This window comes from Vicugna pacos, chromosome 18 (assembly GCF_048564905.1).
Source record: "Vicugna pacos chromosome 18, VicPac4, whole genome shotgun sequence".
Lineage (NCBI taxonomy): Eukaryota > Metazoa > Chordata > Mammalia > Artiodactyla > Camelidae > Vicugna > Vicugna pacos.
Genome location: NC_133004.1, coordinates 38,967,630 through 38,989,720, shown reverse-complemented (window position 1 = coordinate 38,989,720; position 22,091 = coordinate 38,967,630). Strand labels below are relative to the sequence as shown.

Here is a 22,091-nt window from a genome sequence, read left to right as displayed (position 1 = left end):
TGAGAAGCGGAGCCCGGCTGTTGGCGTGTCCAGGGGGCGGGGTCTGGTCTTTAGCGAGTCCAGAGGGGCGGGGCCTGGCAGTTTAAGACGGTCTAGTCATTGAGGCTGTGTTTCCGCGGAGGGTGGGCGGCGAGAAATGCAGGCCCTGCTTCGGCCTCCCCTTGAATAATTTAATGATAATCATTATTAAAGGCGTTATTCCAGCCATCATCACACGATCCTTTCAAGGAGGTAAGGCGGGGATTATTACCCCCATTTGACTGGTGGGAAAGTCTTCTTAGTATCGGGGAATTCAGATTGGCGTTTACTCTTAATGGAGAAAGGTCAGGGTCGTCCTGAAATTGGGGGGGGGGGTGCTGGGGCACAGCCTCAGAAAAGACTTGAGAAGGACGATGCTCTAGGTAGACAGGGCATGAACAAAAGTAAAAATTAGCAGGTAAGATTGGAAATGTCTGGAGGGCCTTGAGTGCCAGCTCAAACCAGCACACAGTTGGTTATTTCAGTGCGAGATAGCTCAAAATCAGTGCCTTGGAGATTCTCCAGATGGACTAGTGTGTGCCAAGGCCAAGGGCAGAAGAAAAACCAAGAGGTGGTTACAAGGATCCAAGAAGGAGGTGATAAGGGCTTGGGGGTGGACTGGAGAGTGGAAAGGAAGTTGAAAAGATTAAGAAGACACTTTTGATTTTGAAAAAAATGAGCAGGAAGATTCCATGTACCCTTCACCAAGGTTCTCCCAGTAGTAACATCTTGCATCACTATAATGCAATATCAAAGCCAAGAAATTTGCATTGATACAATCTACAGTTTATTCACATTTCACCAGAAAAGAGATGCTCTGAAAGTCTAATGACAGAATCTGGACCAGACCTGCTTAGCTGGAGAGGGAATGTTTCCAGAACAGGCTTGCTCCATGGGCCTCCCAGCCCCACAACCCAGAGAGAGTCGAAGTACCAGGGTTAGGGATGCCAGATTTAAACATCTCCATAGCCACCAGGGAGCCTTTCCTGACAGTGTAGCCCTTCTGGCCTTGAGAAGGACCCTGTGAGGACGGAGGCTGCTGCAGAGACTAGATGACAGTAAGACTCATCCACAACTTTGGGTGAGGAAACAGATCCAGTCAGAGAGCAAATGAAGTGGCCTCACTTCCTTCCCTTTTGTCCTTGCTGAGGTGAGAAGGGGGGATGGGCATGGACTCAGCTGTGGGCAGTGGGGTGGGGATGGCTGGCAGGAGGTGTCCAGAGCACCCTGGGGCTTTTCCTCCATAATCTGCTATTTAGAACTGTGGGCCCAGCCATGAAACTAGAGACAAAGCTGTCTTTTTTTTTTTTTGTATAGCTAGATGCTATTTTGTTTATGTCTTACTTAGAAATTTGTATCTGTGATCATGAGTTTAATTTTCCTTTCTTTCAATGTCTTTATTATTTGGGGGAAGGGAATTAGGTTTATTTAAATACTGGAAAGGGTGTGGAGAAAAGGGAACCCTCCTACACTGTTGGTGGGAAGGTATTTTGGTGCAGTCATTATGGAAAACATTATAGAGATTCCTTAAAAAACTAAAAACAGACTTACCATACGATCCCGCAATCCCATTCCTGGGCATATATCTGGAGAAAAGTCTAATTTGAATAGATACATGCACCCCAATTTTCATAGCACTATTTACAAAAGCCAAGACATGGAAGCAACCCAAATGCCCATTGACAGATGACTGGATAAAGAAGATGTGGTATGTATACACAATGGAATACTACTCAGCCATAAAAATGCCATTTGCAGCAACATGGATAGACCTAGAGATTATCATACCAAGTGAAGTAAGCCATAAAGAGAAAGAAAAATACTATATAATATCACTTATATGTGGAATCTAAAAATGACACAAGTGAACTTATTTATAAAACAAACAGACTCACAAACATAGATAACAAATTTATGGTTATCAGAGGGGAAAGGGGATGGGGACGGATAAACTGGGAGTTCAGGATTTGCAGATACTAACTACTATATGTAAAATACTATATGTAAAATAGATAAACATTAAGGTCCTATAATGAAAAGCAGAAACTCTGAAGTCAGTCTGGGTGGGCACAGGGAACTATATTCAATACCTTGTAATAGCCTATAATGAAAAAGAATGTGAAAAGGAATATATATGTAAAATTGAATCATTTTATGCTGTAACCAGAAATTAACACAACCTTGAAAACTAACTGTATTTAAATCGAAAAAAATAAAAGAGAGTGAGTGTATGTAAAGATGATGTTCCATTTGGAATAGTGCAGTGGCCATGGGGATAGATGCTTATGAGGTCAACTGGCCAGGCCTTGGTAACAGATACCACAGGGCAGCAGGGTATGGGGAAGAGCCAAAGATGACTGTTTCTTGTTTCCACAAGTGTCTAGATGGTGGTGCCCTTCCTAGGCATGGGGAGCAGAGGAAGGTTCCAGTTGGAGGGGGAAGACTATGTGCTTCAGTCTTGAAAATGATGAGTTCTATTTTGGCTCCTTCAAGGTTAAGGATGCTGTGGAACATTCAGATGGAGGGCTCAGGGTGGCAGTCAGATATGTGATTGTGTAGTTCTGGGGAGAGGACAGTGCAGATACAGAATAGAGAGCCCTCAGCAGAGGGGCCGGAGGGGATGGCATTGCTGAGTCTTGCCTGAGAGTGAGACGGGAAGTGGGCCGAGGAAGGGACAGGTGGAAGAAGAGTCTCCCACAGCAGGAACTGAGAAGATGCTGTCAGGATGAAGGAGGGCCTGGTGAGAAGTCTGGATTTGCTGGGAAAGCTTGGTTCAAGGGGGAGGCTCAAGGAGGAGGTCCAAGGGCCCAGGAGAAGGCAAGAAAAGGACGGCAAAGTGTTGGATTTGGATTTGGCAACAAGGGAGTCAGGTGAGCCAGGGCAGGGGTGAGGCTGGGGCAGACGGGGGAGGGAGGAGGAGCCCAAAGGCAGGTGTGGGAGGGGAGGAGGGAGCAGGTGTAGATGACTCTCTCAAGGGAAGGTGGCATCTAGAGGGGACGCAGGGTCAAGGGGAAGTCGTATGAGGACCTTCCTGGCAGGGTGCATGGGTGAACACAGCAGAGCACAGACTGAGAAGATTTTACCTTTTAGAGAGCTTCTTGTCTGCAGCAGCACTTAAAAGCTAGGTACACCTGTCACCTGCCCAGTAGAAAGTGGCTAAAAGCAGAAACTCTGAAGTCAGATAGTCTGGGTGGGCACTCCGCTAACCTTGCAACCTTGGGCTAATCTCTCTGTACCTCAATTTTTCACCTGTAAAGTGGGGACAATAGTAGTCATTATGCTAACTCTCTCTTCGTGTTACATGCCAGGCACTGTTGTAAGTGCTTTGTGTATACTTACCCCTCAGGCCTCACAACAGGCCTATAGATGTAGGTGTCATGAGGATTAAGGGACTGAATATACATAAAGTGCTTAGAATCGTGCTTGGCACGTGGTAAACACTAGATCAGTGTCCAGTTATAAATGTTCTTGTTATTAGTATTCTACACAAATGCGGGAAATCAAAGCCCCCAGAAGACCATCTGCTCTTTCTAGCCTACAAACATCTTCAGAAGGTTCTGAGGACATGAGAGGATTTAGACTCGCCAGGCTTGAGTGTCAGCTCATTGGAGAGGAGAGGGATGCAGCGGTAAGCAAAATCCCCAGAGCCAGGACCAGTGCCTGGACCAGAGCAGTCCCAGGAAATATTTGTTCAATGGATCAATGAAAGGATCAATGAAGGACTGGGGCCATTTACCCAGCTCCCCATCTGCAGTATCAGCTCCTTCTAAGATATCCTGACCCAGTGGCTGCCCACCCTCTGCTTGCATCTCACTCCGTAGGGCAGTCACTACCCTCTGGGGCAGCATTTTCTTTTGGATGATTCCAGTGGAAGGCCCTGTCACCCCCACTCCCTGGTCCCAGATCTGCCCTCCTCTAACATAGAAGGTGGTGAGCCTCTCTGAACCTCCTCCTGGCCACAGAGGGAAGATTTCCAGCATGAGTGTCTGTCCTCTCTCGCCTGGATGACAACAATACCTGAAACTGACCCCTCACGTCCTATTCTCAACTCAGCACCCAGAGGGATCCTGTTGAGAAGTTATGTCTGATTTTGTCTTGCCTCCACTCAAAATTCTCCAGGGGCTTCCAGCTCAGAGGACAAGCTGAGGCCCTCTCATGGCCTGTGAGGCCCCTGTAAGTCCACCTCCCACTGCCAACTGCTCTCTCTCCATCCCAGAGTGAGACACGCTGACAGTCCCCAACAGTTTTTATTTGTATTGGTCAAGAACTCTTTACAAAATACACACACATGCATACACACACACACCAGATGCCTGCCCTGGTTTGGCCACGCCCTGCTCTGATCTCTCCCAGGATCAGACCTGCCTGGCCTCACCCAGGGTCGCCTTCATGCAACCCCACCAGGCTACCAGTGGAGGAGCAAAGAGAAGGAACCTCTTTTTTGGCTTCCCTGCTCAGAAATAGAGGCCTGAGCCCTGCCTGTAGGGGGCCAGGTAGGAGTGACAAGGAAACAGGAATGTCCCCTTCCCTCCTTCAAACTCCCTGAGTTGCCAGCTTAGGCCCCAAGCACCACAGCTGCTAAGGCCTTGGGATCATCTTCCGGTTGAAGCGTCCCCATCCCCAATTTGCAGACCAGAAAATGGAAGTCCAAATAGGGAGGATAAGTCCCCCAGGTCACAGCCAGTTCTTCCTGGCTTCCAGGAGATCAGAAGAAACCCTTCTTGACCGCCAGGGACCTGGGACAGAGGGGAGTGCCCAGGGAAAGCAGCCCCAGGGCAGCTGAGTGAGCGGAGGGTCTGGCCAGCACTATAAAGATTTGCCAATGGTGCCCTCTGTGACTGCTCGTGTGGCTTGCTCGGGTATACAGTCCGGGTCCGTCAGGATACTGGTAGATGTACTCAGCTGGCGTAGGGAATTCAGAACAGCTGGGGAAAGAGAGAGAGGGGGAGAGACACTTTCTGGGGTCAGGGCCTACACTTGGATGCTGAAGACAAAGGGAGCAAAACTGTTAGCCCCTCCTACACCTCCATCTGCAGGTATCCTGGTAGCCCATCTGGGGGCACAGTGGGATGGCCAAAACCCTAGGCTAGATTGAAGACAGGCTGGACCTAGGGTTGGAGCAGGGTGGGACACCCTGCCCTGAGGCCTGGACAGCTCCTGGGTAGGCTGGCTCACGTACTTGGCCGGAGAGCAGGCAGGGAGCAGTACTGGTCCAGCCAGGCCAGTGAGGTCTGGCGGAGGCTCTGCAGGCTTGCTGTGGACACCATCCCGTTGAAGGACTCGAACAGAGGCCGAATGAGGATGCTGAACTGGGCCCAGGTCAAGGAGCAGGCCTATTATCCAGCTGGTACCCTCACCCACTTCACACGTAGCCCTGACATCTGCCCAAACTGGGGGAAGGGTCTGGCCACTATCCAGCGTTAAACCACGAAGACCCCACTATACCTGCCCTCCCATCCTACAAAGGCCTGCCCAGCTCTCTGGCTCTCAGCCCTCTCCCCCAGCTCCTCCATGGCCCTTCTTCTGGGCTAGACTATCCCCCATCCCTGGGCTAGACTATCCCCCATCCCTGGGCTTCCTGCCCCAGCTCAGGCAAGGGCTTGACCAGGTAGGGGAGTGAGAGATTCAATGTCTTCCCGAGGGCCCACCCCAATCATGTTACTCAGAATTTAGGTTCTCCCAAACTGCCCCTGGGACTTTCTGAGGGGGAGGCTGTGGTTCCCTCACTCAGGGGCTCCCCCTCAGTTTCCCTCTACTCCCAGCCCGTCACTGGGCAACACAGCTGACCAAAATGCCGAGGGCCTAGAAGGAGGGGGTGGAACTGGAGCCCCTTCCCCTGGGAGCAGCTTTGAGATGCTGCCTGGCCTGGGGAGCTGAGCCTGCATCAGGCACAGTCTGATCTGGCTGCAGTGTTCACCCTGCAGCTGGCCAAGCAAGGATACTACCCAGAACTTCCAGTTATGCAGCGTGCGGGTCCGGACATAGTCATCAAACATGTCTCGCATTTGGTCAAACCGCTGGTGTGTGATGGGCACCCCTGTAGCAGGCAGCTGCTGCTGGCACAAGCTGAGACCACAGGGTAGGTCAGGGGTGAGGAGCCAGGCCCCCCTTGCCCGGCATCTGCAGGCCCCCCGCCCCAACACCTACTTAATGGCAGCATTGAGTTCCTCGATCTGGTCCCGGAGCTGCTGGGCCTCCTCCTGCTTGGCCGCACGCTCCTGCTGCAGCATGGCGATGTACTCGGCCGTCTTCTGCAGTGTGGTGGCTTTGCTCATCTGTAGCAGCACAGGTGGGCTCAGGTGCTGGAGGACCCCCACCCTGGGACTCATTGAGGCACTGGGATGGAGGAGGCAGCTGGGTGTGTGGAGGACCCTGGGGTTTGGTCTTGCATCAGGGATCCACAAAGGGGTCCCTGTGGCTCTGGGGTGCCAACCTGGGCTGGGGACTCACCTTGATGTTGGGCTGGGTGCTCAGTGTGCTCACCAACCCATGCAGCGTGTCAAACCCCAGCTTGATATTGAAGCGCCGCTTCTGCTCTGCAGAGATGTGCGTGATGCGCCGGTTTTCCGTCTGGGGGACAGACAGCAGGGTGAGCCTAGGAGGGAGTGCAGGAGGGCCTGAGGGGAGCAAACAGATCTTAGGGTGAGAAATGGTGCCACCTTGTTGTCTGGACGGCCCTGGCTTAGGATGGGTTGAGGGGGAGAGATGCGGATCCTCAGAGTCCCTGGGCCCGGCAGGGAGTTGAGCTCCCCAGACAGCCGCCGCTCACCACCTGTGCCAGGGACAGACAGACCCACAGATGGACTGACACACGGGAGAGGGTTCAATTGCCCTGACCCTCTCATCCTGGTCCCAGACATAGTACCCTCTTCTTCCATCTCCTCCCTCCACCCAGTACAGTCCCCCAGTCCCTGCAACCCCTCTTTACCGCTGGATGCTGGGGGTGAAAGCCGCTCCACTTTGGGAACAATCAGGGGCCTGGGAGGGGCCAGTGTGGCCGGGCCCGGAAGTGGCCCGGGTGGTGTAGGGGCCGGGGTCGGGGAAAAGAAGGTACAGGGGAATTCAGGGACTGTCTCCTGCTGGGGTGGAGAAGGGCGGAGAGTCAGGGTGAAGCCCGGGGGCTCACCTCCACCTCCCAGTGCCTGCTGCCTTACCGGGGACCCTGGGGGCCGGAGGAGGGCGCTGGACACAAGTGGTGGTTCCAGGGCTTGCTCAGGCTTGGCTGTGCACAGGCAGAAATGTGAGGCTGCTGGAGCCCCAACCTCATCACCTCCCAAGACCCCATCCTTCCCCTCCTAAGAGCCCACACCTCTTTGGGGTTCAGGGCTCAGGTCCCTAATTCCTTGCCACCCTTCCCCTTAGCTGAGCTGGCCCCTTAGCTTCACCTTCTGCTCCCACAGGCTCCCCATTTCCACATCTGGTCTCTATGTCCCCCCTCTGTCATCTACCCTGCTCCCCCCAACTCACCTGCTGTGAGCAGCTGTGTGAGGCAAGGGTTGTGGCCCCCGGCAGTGGCAGTGGGGCTGGCAGTGGCAGGGACCAAGGTGGGGGTACTGGGCTTCTGTCCCCTAGGGGATGGGGTGGGGGGCTTGACTCTAGGCCGTGCGCCTTGAGGCGCTGTGAAGTGAGGCCCAAACGGGGGGTCTGAACACCCTGAGGGTAGAAGGTCTATGGGGAAGGGGGCCAGGGCAGGGCCCGGGCCAGGCTGTGGGGTGGGTGGGAAGGCTGTGGGACCAGACACTGGGGACACTCTTGAGGCAGGAGGGACTGTAGGGAAAGAGAATCTGGGAGAGAAGAGAGGCTCTTCCTGCAGCAGAGCAGGGGGCAGAGCCATGGGAGGGAAGTGTGGTGGGGCACAGGGCTCCAAGCCAAGCTCCTTGGCAGGGCTAGGGTATTGGAGGAGGGGTGGGAGTTGGGGAGGAGGTGGGAGCTTGGGCTTGGGGTCTTCAGGAAGGAGGAAATCAGAACTCAGGAAGGCACTGGAGTCCAGGGGGCCAGGGCAATTGCTGCGAGCCTGGTTGGGGGGACAGAGAGCAGGGGAGAAAGCTGACCTTTGAGGCCTCCTGGGGAGCCTCTTCCGTTGGCTGAGCTCTGGACTGAGCACTGGGAGAGACAGGGGAAATGATCCCTGCCCTCTGACACACACACACACCAGGGAAATTATAATCTACTGAGGGGAGGGAGTGGAACACATGCACAAATTGGCCATGAGAAAGAGCATCAATCTTCCTGCCCACCCGTTCATTCACCAAATAATTTATTACTCCAACCAACCACCATTCTCCATCCATTCATCTACTTATTTATTCTCTCATCTGTGAGCTGGCTCATCTACCTGTTTTTCCACCAGTCCACCAGGTACTGATCCCATTCATCAATCCATCCAACCATCTGTTCTCCCTTCATTTACCCACCAACCCAACTATAATCCATCCATTATTCCACCATCTGTATATTAATCAGCCACATATCCATCCACCAGCCCATCCATTAATCTACCAAACTATTCATTTTGGGGTGGGGTGTAATAAGGTTTATTTATTTTTACTTAAGGTACTGTGGATTGAACCCAGGACCTCATGCATGCTAAGCGTGCACACTACCACTGAGCTATACCCTCCCCGCCAAACTATTCATTTTTCAATCCATCCACCAGCTCATCCATCCAACCAACCACTCACTTACCTATATATACACCAGCCATGTAAACATCTACCTCCATCTATGACCCATTTATCTCTCCACCAACACACCCATCCATCTACACATTCATTCACTACTTGCTCAATCATTGGGCAACCATTTACCCAGTGCTGTTAATGAGCTTGAACTGTGCTAAGTATAGAAGATGCAGTGGTCAGCAAAGCATAGCCCTTCCAGCAAGGAGCTCACTGTCTAGTCAAGGAGAGACCTCTCAAACAGTGAGCTGCAATAGTGCCTGAAAAGTCAAATGATGAATGGAAAAGTCATCTAGTCTAGCACTGGGGGGGAAACCTCTGAATTGGGCCTGGGAGTTCCTGAGCCAAAATGGTAGATTCACTGCTTCCTAAGCACGCATGCTCAGCTTCTGCCTCTGGACTTCCGTTCACGCTTCTCCTTCCATCTGGCTTGCCCTCTGCTGGTCTTTTCTGCCCAAACCCAACTCATTCACTGAGGCCCAGAACTCCCCCCTCTTCCAGGAAGCCCTCCACAAGCAGCCCAGCCCTAGGTAGTGCCCTACTCCATGCTCCTCTGTCCTTGGCCTCCCTCCCACAACCATCTTGTCACTTCTGCTTCATGAGGGTCTTTCTCCCTCTCCAGTCTCTCTTGGGTCCACCAAGCATACTCAGGAAGGGCCCTGAATACCTCCTGGGTGTGGGCAGGTGAGCTGGGCAGGACTGGCTGGGGTGGGGTGAGCTCACCTGCAGGCGGTTATGCCCGGAGAGGTGGGTCATGCCCGAGGAGGCAGGGGGCACCTCCGAGCCCAGGATCCCACTGCTGAGGACAGGGTCAGCCATAGGGCCGAAGCTGGGGGGCTCTGGGAAGTTTGAAGGTGTAGGCGTCTGTGGAGGGCGGTAGTTGGTGAAGAAATCTGTAATTCAGATATACAGGGCATTAGCCATTAGGGCTCAGGCCGTGACTGGAAGCAGTGGGCCGGCCCTGTCCCCAGGCTGGGCTGGCGGTGGGGTGGGGGCCGGCGCGGGAGAGGGGCCTTCCACAGGAGATTGTGAAACTGGGAGAGTTTCTGTCTCACTCAGGGGAAGCAGCAGCCGAGGCTCGGGTGGGATGGGCCTGAGTGGGAGACAGGGGGCACTGCACAAGGATGTAGGCAGAACCCCAGGAAGCAGCCCTCCCACCGAGCCCCACACTGGGCTCCTGAGGTGCCCCCTTCCCCATCCCTAGGCCTGGGCACCCAGGTCTTGTCTGCTCCTGTTACCAGAGGGGGCGGGGACTAGAGCGTGCCAGGGAGGGAAAGGGTGGGGTCCAAGGGGAGGAGGTCTGGGATGGGGAAGGGCATGGGGGTGGCAGGAGTTCAAGGAGTGAGTTAGGGGTGAGAGGGGTCAGAAGGTCAGTGGGTCTGGGACAAGTTGGGTTTGCTGGAAGGTCAACAGGTAGGGCTAGAAGGGTAGAGCCCAGAAGTGTGGTGGAAGGGCTAAGGGGGATCAGAGCAGGGGTCAGAACAGGGGCCAAAGGGTGAGCTCAGAGTGGAGGCAGGAGTTGGGAGGGTGCTGGAAGGCCTGGAAGAGCTGGTGGGGAGGGAGCCACCAGATTGTTTGAGGTGCAGGTTGTGTAAGCCCCAGGCTATTCTGGTTTTGGGAAGCAGCTGCCTGTGGCCTAACCACATCCCGGGCCTGGGCGCAGCCCGCCCACCAGCTCCCTTCCGGGCACCTTTCTCTGACCCTGACCAGCCTTCTGTCTGCATCAGCTACCAAGGCCTCCCGGTCTGGTCAGACATGACTCCACTGGCCTTGGGTAGGCCCTAACCCCCCAGGGGAGAGAGCTGGCCAGGCCTTTCTCTCAGGGGCCCCAAGGAAACCCAGGAGTAGGATAAGACGGGATAAAACCTTGAGTCTGACAGGGTCTTGTTTGTGCCTCTTATGTGACTCTGGAGCGGCCACCTCTGTGTCAGTCTCGCGCAGCACTTCTCTGTCTACCTCCTGATGTGTCTGTCCCACTGACTGTAGCTCTGTCTGAGTCTGTGCTCGTGCCCTGGTATGAGTGCTCAGTGTGTCATGTCTGCCTGTGCCCATGTCTGTGTGTGTCTGTGTTTTTCTTGGCCACAAGGGCAGAAGGGATCTTGCTGTCCTCCTGCCCCACTTCAATAGAAGGACTAGGTGGCAGAGGGTGAGCAGTCATTGAACCTCCACCCCCAGCCCTCAGGGACCACAGGCCTTGTCCCTAAGCCCCTTCAGGCCTGGCCTCAGGATGCTCAGGGCCACGGAGCAGTGCCCTCCTTGCTGCCGCCCATTCCCCAGAATCGGCGGGCTCACAGCATGCCTGGCTCATCCCTGAGTCACCACCATCCCCTCACCATAGCTTGTCCCCACCCCACCTTGGGAGAAGTCACTTCCTAGCCCTAGCCTGTTCCCCCCCACTGACCTGCCATGCCCTGGCTGAGCCCCTCTCCTACCCCTTGCTTCCCTGAGTGTGGCTCACCAAGCCTCTCCCCCTCACCGCACCCACCTCACCAAGCCCCCTCCCTCCAGAGAGTTATGGCCCCCTCACTGGGTCCCTTCTCAAGTGAGGAGCTCTTAGGGACACAGCGGCAGCCCTGGTGGCCCTGGTGCTCCCTGCTCTCCCAGGTCATGGAGTGCTTGAGCAGACCACACTGGCCACCTCCCGTGTGTGCCCCACACCCCTGCCCGTGGGCTGCCCTCTCGGGCTCCCTCTCCAGCAGCCACACCGGACTGCGCGAAGTCGCTTCTTAGCCCCAGATGGTCAGGTTTTGCCCAGAGCCCCACGTGGGGGCCACTGGGCTCCTACCTGTGGCAGGAGTCTGTGTGCCCAGATGGGGCTGCTGCCCTCCCAGGCTGGTCTGCTCCCAGGGCACTGCCATCAACACTTCTGTCCCTGCAGCCCCCACCCCCGCCCAGGGCTGAGGCAGGGGTGGGGGTGGTTCCTCATTCCCTAGTCCCCGCCCCATAGGCCTCCACCTCTTAACTGACAGGCCCAGGACCCTGTGGGGAAGGACTGGAGGGGTCAACAAAACTAAGCCTTTATCTCAGGAACCCCCTTTCTGCCCCCAACCTAGGCTGAGACAGGCTGAACCTCCTTGTCTGGCCCGAGTCTGGCTCTGGAGTCCCCTAAGTGTGTGACTCCAAGATCTACAAGGGCGTCTCCAAGATCTACAGCTAAGTGAAGAAAGCAACATGGGAAACGGGCTGTTACGAAAACAAAAAGATATTTGTCCACGTGTACTATACAGCTATGATAGCTCTGAAGGAACACGAGAAACCAGTGACTGGTGGCCAGGAGATGGAGACAGGGAAATGGACTACTTTAAAGAATGCTCCATAAGGTATGATTCCCAGGATTTTCCTAAAAATAACGTAAGAGGAGAGAAGTGGGTGAGGTTCCTGGAACTCCTCTCTCTCCCTACCTGTGTGTATGCTTGAAACGTTCTTTAACAAATAGTTTTTTTTAATGAGTTATATAAATACTAATAAATAGACCCAAAGAAATCAAAAGTCTCTCTCTCCCCTGAGGGCCCAACATCTACTGCTTTCCTGGGAGCTCCCCTAAGCCTGGAGCTTCAATGTTCCCGGTTCCCTGCCCCTGCCAGGTACCCTGTCTGGCCTTGCTCTCACCTGAAGCCATACCAGCTGCATCCCAAGGTCAGAAAAAGGGAAACCAGGAAGATCTCTCAGAAATCAGCCAGACCATCCGCCCTCCCAGAGGGGCCTGGGACCGGCCTGAGGTCTCAGTCCTCCTGGGGTTTTCCTCCCACTGATCTTGCCCATCCACCCACCCAGGGGAAGGGGCCTGCCCGACCTGAGATCTCCATGAAGTCATCCAGGCTGGGCTGCAGAGGCGTCAGGTCTGGCTGGATCATGTCAGCATTGCCAACATAGGCTGGAGAGGGCAGCGGTGACATCAGGGGCATCAGGCGAGGTGGAGTGGTGCCACCCGTCCCCGGCCATCCTCCCTTGACTGCCTGGATTCCCACAGGTCTCCCTTCCCTGGTGCAGGCCCTCACCGTCCTCGGGGGGCAGCTGCAGGGGCGTGGGGCTGGGCTGGGTCATGGTGAAGAGCGTGTCGGAGATGTCGGAGAGAAAGCAATCGAGATCCAGAACCTGCCGCCCGCCAGGCTCCTCCTCTGGGCCCCCCAGCAGCACAGGCACCACGCTGGTGAAGAGCTGCTCGCACCATCGCTCCGGTGGCTGCCACCCTCCTTCCGCCTGGGGAGACAGAGCCATCAGCAGCCCCAAGAGGGCTCCACTGCCCTACTCCCTCCCAGCCTGGAGACACAGGGGTCTCCCACTGGCCCTGGCTTTTCCATATCGTCCGTCCCCCTGCATGAGGGATGAAGTAGTCAGCCCCCAAGAGGGCCTCTCTGCACACAGCCCCTCCTCTCCTTTCTCCGGTGGACCCAGTTTGCTGCCTAGAAGGCTTGGGTCACCCCACTGGCCTCTCTGCCTGGGATCCCAGTTCTTACAGCCCTCTGTTCCCCCATGCCTCCCCATCACTTAGTCAACCATAAGGCTTGGGGTCTCCCCACCACTGTGCTCCAAGGCTTCCCTTCCCAAGGGGAGAAGAGCTCAACTAATCAACCAGAGGACAGCGGCCAGCCCACCTCTCTCACCTCACCCTCACACCCGTCCCTGCCCTGCCCACCCAGAGGGAAGCGTCCATTCTTTGGGTCCAGGGAGCACCTACCTGCTTTGGGGCCTGGAGATCCCCTTCCCTGCTGGACTTACGGAGCTGCAGGAACACACAGAGGTGGACACTGGATCCCTTGCCCCCTCCTCCATCACTCCCCGCCAAGGCGTCCTCCACTCGCAAGCTCCCCCAGATCAACCGGATCCCTTATTTCCCCTTGGAGGCTTTTCTGCCCTGGGAGGTAAGGAGGCTGCGAGGAGGCCCTGTGGCCACGCGGTGGCGCTGTCAGCCTGGGTCAATGGAGGGCGGGGTCGCAGTGGAGGGGAAGCCCCTCAGGGCTCGCGCAAGAGAAACGGTGGGCAGCAGCGGCAGGGGAAGGGTCCCCACACCGACCCTCTTCTTATAGTAGATGCGCCACTTGTGGTACTCGCGCATCACCACCTCGATGCGCCGCTTCCAGTAATTGCCCTCCAAGACGACGGCCTGGGGACAGCAGGGAAAGAGACTCAGCGTGAGGGGCAGCATTGACCCCACCCTCACCCGGTTTCCCTCTGGGCCAGCCCCTCCCACTCGGCACAAGGAGTGATGGGCGAGAGGGGCTGGACTTTGTAGGGTGGCGTGTGGTCGGTCCAGTGGTCTCAGCTACCTCCGGTTTCCGGTGTTCATCAGCCTCAGGCCCCTGCAGGGGGGTCACGAAGCCACACACGGGGCTCTTCCTCCGCTCCACATCTGAGAGAAGGGGGCCAGGTCAGGGATGCCCAGCACCCTCATCTCCCACTCCAAGGGCACTGGGACTCAAGTGCCACACTTTGAAATCCTGCCTGGCCTTTGCTGCTCAGATTAAGTGCCACCTCCTCCAGGAAGCCTTCCTCTTTGCTCTCCCAGATTTCCCTCCTCTATGAGACCCTGTGAAATGAAACTTCCACACCTCCTCTGCCTCCCTTGGGAGCCTAGTAGGTGTGCAAGCAATGCTTGCTAAATGGGATTATGGGGCCTCAGGGAGTGAACTTTGCCAAAAGGTCCTGGTCAGACTGGCAGGCCAGGGGACCAGAGCCCTGGTCCCCTGCGTCAGGCTCCTTGGCACTGCCCAAACCCACCTCAGAGAACCACCCCTGGTCTACTTCAGGCCACCTGCCTGCATCCTTTCTCTGCCTCCTCCACTCCCTTCCCTATCTCCAATCCTGACCTCTCCCCAGGCTCTTTTTTGGCCTATAAACAAAATTTAGGCTCTCCTTTACCTCCCAAAACTTTCCCTTCCTTTGCTCCCCAAGCTAACCTTCTTCCTGGCTCCCCTTTGCTTTCCTCCTAAACTGTGGAAGACTGTCACTCACCTCTACTTCTGCGCCTCCCAGTCTTCACCTCCTGTAACTCAGCCTCTGTCCCCACGCCCACCTCACTGACCCAGCTCCTGAACTCAAGGCCCTGGCCCTCCCTGGTCCCATCCTCCTAGACCTTAACTGCAAGCACCCCCTTCCTCCCTAAGCCCCAGGAACCTTCCCTCTGTTCTCCTGCCTCCCTGACCACTTTTCACTGGCCCTTCTGCAAGGCCCACTCCCCCAGTCTCTCTCATTCTGCTCCTTTCCAGCTGCCTGGGGAACCTCCACTAGGATGTTCCAAAACATCACCCTCAGATGTGTGGGAACGTCACTCCCAAACCTGTGCCTCTGCTGGACTACCAATCCCACAACTTCCCAGTGTCTCCCAGCATTCTGGTCTAATCCATGGACTAACCGTCTTAATCCTAAGGATGTGTGACATTTCTTCCACTGTCCCCTCCCCTCCATAGTCTCACTATCATTCTCTTGCCTGTTGTCATTTCTCACTCAGACCTCCCTGACTCCAGCCTCACATTCTGCAGCCCATCTTCCTCTGGCGGCCAAGCCAATTCTTTCTAAAGCACAGTGCGGGCCAGCAGCCTACCAAGGGGTGGCAGGTGCAAGAGGGATAAGCCAGGCAGCCCTCCAGCAGCCCCCACTCCTGCCGCTTTTCTGAAGCCCAACTTCAAACCATCCGTGCTCAGGGAGACGGAGTCCTGACATTTGTTATTGGCCTGCTGTGTGCTGTTGCTAATATCACAATAATAGTAATAACTCACCTTCAGGGAGCCCTTGTGTGTATCCGGCCCTGTGCTGAGATATGGATCCTCTATCTCGCTGCAAACTCACAGCAAACCTCAGCAGTAGGACCTCTTATTGCTCCCACTTTACAGATGAGCACGCTTCCGCTGGGAGAGGCTAGGGGCCCTCCCAAGGTCACAAAGCTAGGGTGTGCTAGAACTTGATTCATCCCCTCCTCTGTCTGACTCAGAAACAGGGGTCCTTCTATTAACTTGATTGACAATCTGGGTGAGGACCCCAGGTGGCATCAAAAATTCTTTTTGAAGAGAAGGGTTTATACATCTCATCCAGCTTTGGGGGGAAGGGTAGAGGGTGAAACCTCGGCAGGGTGGGAGGCTGTGGTGGGTAGAGACACCCGCTCCCCGCAGCCTATCAACTTCCTGGTTTGGGCAGGGCCCATCCTGAGCATTCTGGAAGCCAGCCAGCTGGAAGGAGTGCTAGGCTGAGTTGGAGAGCCCTGGACTCCCAGCCACAGCTCTGCTCCTTTTATGCTCAGTGACCCTGAACAAGTCACTCACCTTCTCTGGGCCTCACTTGCTCATCCATAAAATGGGGATAATAATATCTATCTCCCAGGGTTGCTAGGAAGCCTTAAATAAGATGATTTATGAAGGTACTAGACACATAGATGAATAGAAAGCAACCAACCAACCAAACAAAAAAACCTACTCCTTTTCTCTGCTTGACTAGAATCCAGTGGAGCTAGTACAGGGAATACCATGTGTGGTCCCTCCTGGACTGTGTGTTCCCAGCTCAGGCAGACTTTGTTCCTGCAGCAGGACCTTACTGAGTTGAACAAGGTCCCAGCACAGGACCAACTGGTCTGTGGTGTCTCAGTCTCTGCTGCCCTGCCACAATTGGGGGTGGGTGGGTCTCATATCCCCAAATGAATGACCATGACCTCCTCAGGGGTACATTAGATTCAACTATCATTTATTAAGCACCAACTTTGTGCCAGGCCTGTTCATACCCATTATCCCCATGCCAGCCATGAAAGTTAGGACTCTTGGCCTCATTTTATAGATGAGAAAATGGATTTAGAGAGGTTGGGCAACTTGCCTGCAGTCACACAGCCAGCAAGGGGCAGAGGCAGAGTGGGAAACCAGCTCTGGGTGACTCCAAGTCTAGAGTCCATTCCACTCTACCACTCTTGGCCCCTCCCCCCACATCTCCGTGTGGGGGCATCTGATGGAGGTTCAGTAAGGACTTCAGTGGAAGGCTGGTAGAGACCCATGCAGTTTCCCCATTTGCAAAGTGGTGCGACTGGCCCAGATAGAGTTGAATGCCTCTTTCTACCCTTGCATTTGAGGCACCTGATGACACGAATGGGATGAAGAAAGTTCCTGGAACTGTTCCCCAAATCTCAGCCCCCCTTAGTTCTTCCAAGGGATGACCCCTGCTGTGCCCAACTTCACAGTGGAGAGGGCCCTCTGGGGCACATTCCCCCAAACCCTCTGGCAGTCAAAAGCTGTTGAGCGATCCCGGTGCTGGGGACCTGATCTCCCCCACAGCACCCTGCTGGGGCTGGCCCTGGGGGCCCTGAGGGCCCTGGGGCTTTCCAGGGCAGTCCCCACGCCAGCCCTCCTGCTGGGCCCGTGGTTCCCACTCACACTGGATATACCAGGCCCTCCAGATGGCGTTGTTGAGACGGATCTTGTCCCGACACAGCAGCTTGAGACCTTTGAAATTCTTCCACTTGGGAGAAACCAGCTTGCCACTGTGAGAGGGAGAGGGCTGGGTCAGGGGGCGTGGAGAAAGGGGCAGGTTGAAGGGAGCATCTGCAGGGGCTGGCTCCACTCTCTTCCCAGGCACTTATCTATGGTGGGCAATTTAAGGCCCCCCCCCCAAATTTTGCCCTTCATTCTAACCTGCCTGAAATAGCGACCCTGAGAGGCAGGCCTTTAAAACACTCCTCCAGGTCCGCACCAGGGGCTTTAGGTTCTCTGGCAAGACCTGTTGAAACTTGTTGATCAGCTCAGTCCTCATAACAACAAAGCTCAGTGGCCTCACAAGCATCTGTCTCCTAGGCTGACTAAGGAGGGTCTCGCTCGTTTCTTACTGAAGGAAACTGAGGGTCAGGAAGAGAAGGGGACGTGCCTAAGGTCATATGGTGGAGACTCACTGAGGCCCCGTGGCTTTTTCTCCACTGGCCCCCTTAGGCCCAGGGGAGAGGTAAGGTTTTTCTGGGTAGAGAGGGAGCCTCTTCACCAGAGACAGCCTCCAAGCAGCCAGCCACTGTCTTTCCACTGCCCTTTTGCTGTCTGGGCAGCCCAGAATCCCAGGATGACAATCTGGACTGAGCTGGAAGATGTGTCCCTTCCTAGGGGTGTGTGCAAGATGACAGCCACCAGGACCCAAAGGAAGACAGCTAGGATGGTGGAGTGATGGGCAGCGGGCACCTTGACCCTAACCCTGACCCTGACCGTAACCCTAGTAGTCTATCAAATCCATGAGATGGAAGGGCCCTATCAAGTGAGGGGCTTGACTCTCAGGGTCCTGCTGGGCTCAGGCCAAGTCTGCCACTCCCAGGGAGCTGACCTAGGAGGTCAAGATGTTCAGGGTCTTAGACCCCTGCTGGTCCCTCCCTCCCCCTGGTCCACAAACTGAGGTTTTATACAATTCTCCTCTGGCCCACCTTCTCCAACCTTTGCTCACATGGAAGACTGAGGCCCCAAGACTTAGTCTTTTAGAATGTCAGGCTCTCTCATCCAGGGGCCGCTCTCTCATCCTGGGAGTGAGGGGTGGTGGGTGGCAGTCTGACTCCTGCAGCCCCTTGAGTGCACAGGTCACTAAGTCCCCTCTCCTCTCTGGTCGCCAAGCTCCTGTGTTTGCTTTGGGGTGGGGTGGGGTGGGGTGGGGTGGGGAATGGTGAGAACAGCCACACCAGGGCACACCAGGCCTCATTACCCAAATAGAGTACATGGCCCAAGCACCCAGGCCCGCTGGCTGGCCCCCTTCCTCCTAAGTTAGATAAACACCATCTGTCTAGTAGGGAGATAAGGTGGGGGGCACTTGATACCTGCTGGGCCAGCTTGTTTTGTGGCACATGGGGGACTCATGAGTTTGCTGCCCCAGCCTGTATCCCAGCAACCTCCCAGCCCACTCTGATACCCAGTGCCCCAGCCCAGACTGCCTTCCCTCCCTCCTCTATTTCCCTGCTGGGGTTATAGTGTTTGTGGCCAGGCAGGGCTGGGGGAGGTGAGACGGTGACAATCAAGCCCAGAGGAAAGGATTTGGTCTGTTCTGGGCCTGTTGGCTGGGGTGGGAGGAGCGGGCCCAGCCTGGAGCAAAAAGCCTGTGCCCAGGGTTCAAGGGCTTCTTATGACTAAGAGAAATTCTTAGAATCTTGGGGATGGGATGGGGAAAACTCAGAACTACCCTCCACATGCACACACACATATCTACCTTGTGGAAATTACCTTATAGTCTCCCTGACAGGGTCCTGCTTGCTGACCCCCATCCCTGAGGCCATTCCTTCCTTAACAAGCCAGCTCTGACCATGAACAAATGTCTTCTTGGAGCTTCCAGAACCTGCCTCCCTGAGGCTTCCACCCACAGAACCATGGAACATGGGCCTTCTCCCAGTGGAGCGGTCCTCTCTCCGTCCATACAGCCCTGCTAAGGGTGCAAGCTGGCCAGACATCTGCAGGTTGTCCTCCGGGTCAAGCTGGCCCGTTCCTCCCAGCACTTCTGGACTGCTTGCCTTGCTGTCCCTTACCATCCACTTACTCTCTTGGGACACCTTGACTTCTGTAATCCTCTCTCCTCCAAGGAACCCCTATAATTAGGGGACTTTAGACTAAAACACTGTCCCAGTCTGAGCCTCAGTTTTTTCCCTCTACCAAATGGGGAAACCAGAGGCTCCTCTGGTACTGAGCCACTTCCATCCCTGGAGCTTAGGCCCCCACCCAAGGCAGGCCATAGAGATAGAATATGCTGGGTGTTTAGGGAGAAAGTCCAGGCCTCTGTACCCCAGCTATCCCTGACAGGGGTCACATTAGCTTCCAGTCAGCCTCCTAGTGCAGGAGGTTCTTGGAGTGTGCTCTGTCCCCTACCTTGCCACCTCCCCCGACTCCCTCCTTTTGGCCCCCAGGTTCTGGGATGGGGGGTGGGCATGAGGCAGTCTAGGTAGAGCAGTATGTAGTATAAAGGAGGAAGCTTAAATTGGGAGTGGATGGGAAAGGGGGGACCCTGGGGGGCAGGGGTGCCCACATCTGGTGTACCATGACCTTAGATGTCCTGTCCCAGGAGGTCTCGTGATATCCGAGGAAGGGAGGGAGGAGAGGGATGGGAATTTGAACTTTCCAAGCCAGTCTGGCTCTCTGGACGATCAGATTGCAACATGACCTGGGCCTGGGGCCAGAGCTTGTGGGCCAAGGTTACAAAACCTCCAGCCAATAGGGTCGCGGCTGGGCAGCGGCGGTAGTGGGTGGGCAACACTCCCCCGCAATCCCCACCCCAGCTCCTGCTCCCAGTTCTAGAGGCAAGTGCCGAGTCTGTAGCCAGCGGTTCTCAGAAGAGGAGGCGCCGCAGAGGAAGAGGAATATTTGCAGAGAAAAGATCAAGGCCGGCTGATCTCCCTTTCTTCCCAGCGGTTTTCAGTTGATAATTTATCCTGGCCCCTCCGTTCCAGGGAACTTTGCTCCAGGGCACTGAGCCAGGACCCCAGTTCGCGCCCTCCCTGGGGACACAGGCGTGGAGCTCGGGCGGGCGTGGCCGGCGTGCTCTGCAACGCGCCAAGCAGGGGTCCCAGGCAGCGTTAGACACTCAGCCTCGCTCATCGATGGGGGTAGGCGAGCCCAGGCCTCCGGGGAACCAACCCCGCGCGGTCTGCAGCACCCTCTGCCGGGCCACTGCTGGGAAACTGCGAGCTGTGTCCCTCTGGGTCGGCCCGGGGCACACTCCTCTCGCCACCCTGGACCTAGTAGGTCAAGAACAGGTGTCCTAACAATTGAGGGGTGTAGGCTGGGCGAGAAACTGGGTTTCAGTCGACGCTGGCTATGAACTAGGACAATTGCAGGGGTTAGGAGTATCGAGAGGGTGCAGGAATAGCGTGGGTCTGAGCTGGGGCTGCTGCATTGGGAGTGGAGGGCTGCAGGTGGTCGGGTGGAGTGGCCTCCAGAAAGGGGGTGAGGATGTTAGGACGGCCTAGGGTCCTGGGAGAGCAAGGGATGCCCTGGCATTTATTTGGGGACACAGGGGTCAGGACCGGGAAAAGAGGCCTGCGGTGGGTCTACGGAGGTCGAGGTGGAGGGCAGAAGGTCCGCTCCCTGGAGAAGGAATCACAGCGGTGAGGAATGGAAACCAAGAGGTGCGCAAGCTTGTCGGGGACCAGTGGGCTGGGCTGGGGTCAGAGGACACTCCGGGCTTCGGGGAGGGAGGGTATCCAGGATGTGGTTGGAGTCTCCAAGAGCAGTCGGAGACCAAGGTTTGGGGCCGAGTAGGGTGTCCGGGGCCCCAGCGCGTGGTCCCGCCATGAAGGACCGAGGCCGTCGGCCCCGGAGCCGCCCTCACCTGTAGGCCAGGCTCATGCACTCGAAGAGGCGGGTGAGTGTGGGGTCGATGCTGCGCGGCCCGAAGTCGGTGACTCCCAGGGACCCCTCCTGGTCTCGCCGGCGGGTCAGCGAGTCGCTGTGCGGCGACGACACCATGAAGTGACCGCTGTGGATGACCTGCGAGCGGAGTAGCCCGCCCGCGCTGCGCCGCGTACTCGGGTCTTCCGAGTCTGTGTCTGAATCCGAATCCGGGCTGGAGACGACTCGCGGGCTCTGAAAGCCCGCCACCAGACCCGCCAGCGCCCCGGCCCTGGCCATCGCCGCCGCCGCCGCCGCCGCCGCAGCCTCGCCTGGGATCTGTGCAGCAGCCCTCGCCGCCCGTGTGGCCAGACCGGCTCATTAGCATAGCTCCGCCCCACAGGTCACTCGAGTGGGCGGGGCCTTGGGCGCGGGCGCGGACTGGGCGTACTTAAATCTGCATAATCAACACGCCAGGTGTGAGAGCACCTGGTCGGATCTCCCGCGGGTCTGGAGTTTGGAAGAGGAGGAGGTCCCTGTCTCCCCTCTCGTCTTTCCTTCTGCTGTTACCACTTGGACTCTTGGTGGAACGGCCCCTACTTCACCCAAAAGGGGTCTCAAGAAGTCACTCCTGAGCCAGAAAGCCCAGAAAGCGCCTGAATGCCGGGCATTCCTGTTCCCAGGGCACCCTCCTGTGAAACCCCTCACCTAGCTACTGACCCCTGCCTTCTCTGATATCCTGGCTCACGTTCCCTCCTTCTCAGTCCTCCACACAGCTGGACGAAACAACCTCTCAGAAATCTCACGTGGCGTGATCCACAGGAAGGTCTCAATACCCCCAGTTACCATTATAATCATCACTGCACCTGCACAGAGGCCCGGGATGGTACACGAGAGTGAATCCTGCCCCACCCGCCGGGGGTCGGCACCAGTGGTGACGGATGGTCATCCTCCTCTGGACATCCTCTGGACATCTGCTCTGGGTTCCTCGTCTCACCAACCCTGAGGTCCAGTTTGTGTTCCTGTTTTTGAAGGCTCTCTTCTCACCCTGAGGACACAAACTAGGCTGTTTGGACTGAGGCATTCACACCTGTCACCTTGCTGGCATCTTTAACAATCCTCAGACGTAAGGTATCTTGCTCCA

The 22,091-nt window shown here is 56.0% G+C and overlaps 1 protein-coding gene and 1 long non-coding RNA gene across 6 annotated transcripts; one reads left to right on the top strand and one right to left on the bottom strand.

The window, feature by feature from the left end:
- The first annotated feature begins 28 nt into the window (after nucleotides 1-28).
- LOC140687132 (uncharacterized) lies at nucleotides 29-12,204 on the top strand. 3 transcript variants are annotated; one of them, XR_012061261.1, is made up of 5 exons: nucleotides 29-231; nucleotides 3,553-3,646; nucleotides 3,981-4,191; nucleotides 5,929-6,097; nucleotides 11,750-12,204. It is a non-coding gene; the product is annotated as an uncharacterized lncRNA (long non-coding RNA). The 3 variants fall into 3 exon arrangements; XR_012061259.1 differs by lacking the exon at nucleotides 5,929-6,097; XR_012061260.1 differs by lacking the exon at nucleotides 5,929-6,097 and having other exon boundaries at nucleotides 3,497-3,646.
- MLXIPL (MLX interacting protein like) lies at nucleotides 4,250-21,755 on the bottom strand. 3 transcript variants are annotated; one of them, XM_006201375.4, is made up of 17 exons: nucleotides 20,949-21,755; nucleotides 17,045-17,151; nucleotides 13,964-14,046; nucleotides 13,711-13,800; nucleotides 13,375-13,419; nucleotides 12,695-12,896; nucleotides 12,490-12,570; nucleotides 9,420-9,589; nucleotides 7,486-8,032; nucleotides 7,173-7,240; nucleotides 6,947-7,097; nucleotides 6,678-6,790; nucleotides 6,469-6,588; nucleotides 6,166-6,293; nucleotides 5,961-6,084; nucleotides 5,198-5,327; nucleotides 4,250-4,943 (listed from the first exon to the last, which is right to left on the bottom strand). In XM_006201375.4, the coding sequence occupies exons 1-17, from the start codon at nucleotides 21,245-21,247 to the stop codon at nucleotides 4,825-4,827; spliced, it is 2,577 nt and encodes an 858-aa protein (XP_006201437.1). In that variant the 5' UTR covers nucleotides 21,248-21,755; the 3' UTR covers nucleotides 4,250-4,824. The 3 variants fall into 3 exon arrangements, with proteins under 3 accessions (XP_006201437.1, XP_015092451.2, XP_072799216.1); XM_015236965.3 differs by having other exon boundaries at nucleotides 6,947-7,094; XM_072943115.1 differs by having other exon boundaries at nucleotides 6,947-7,240.
- Between the last annotated feature and the right edge of the window lie 336 nt (nucleotides 21,756-22,091).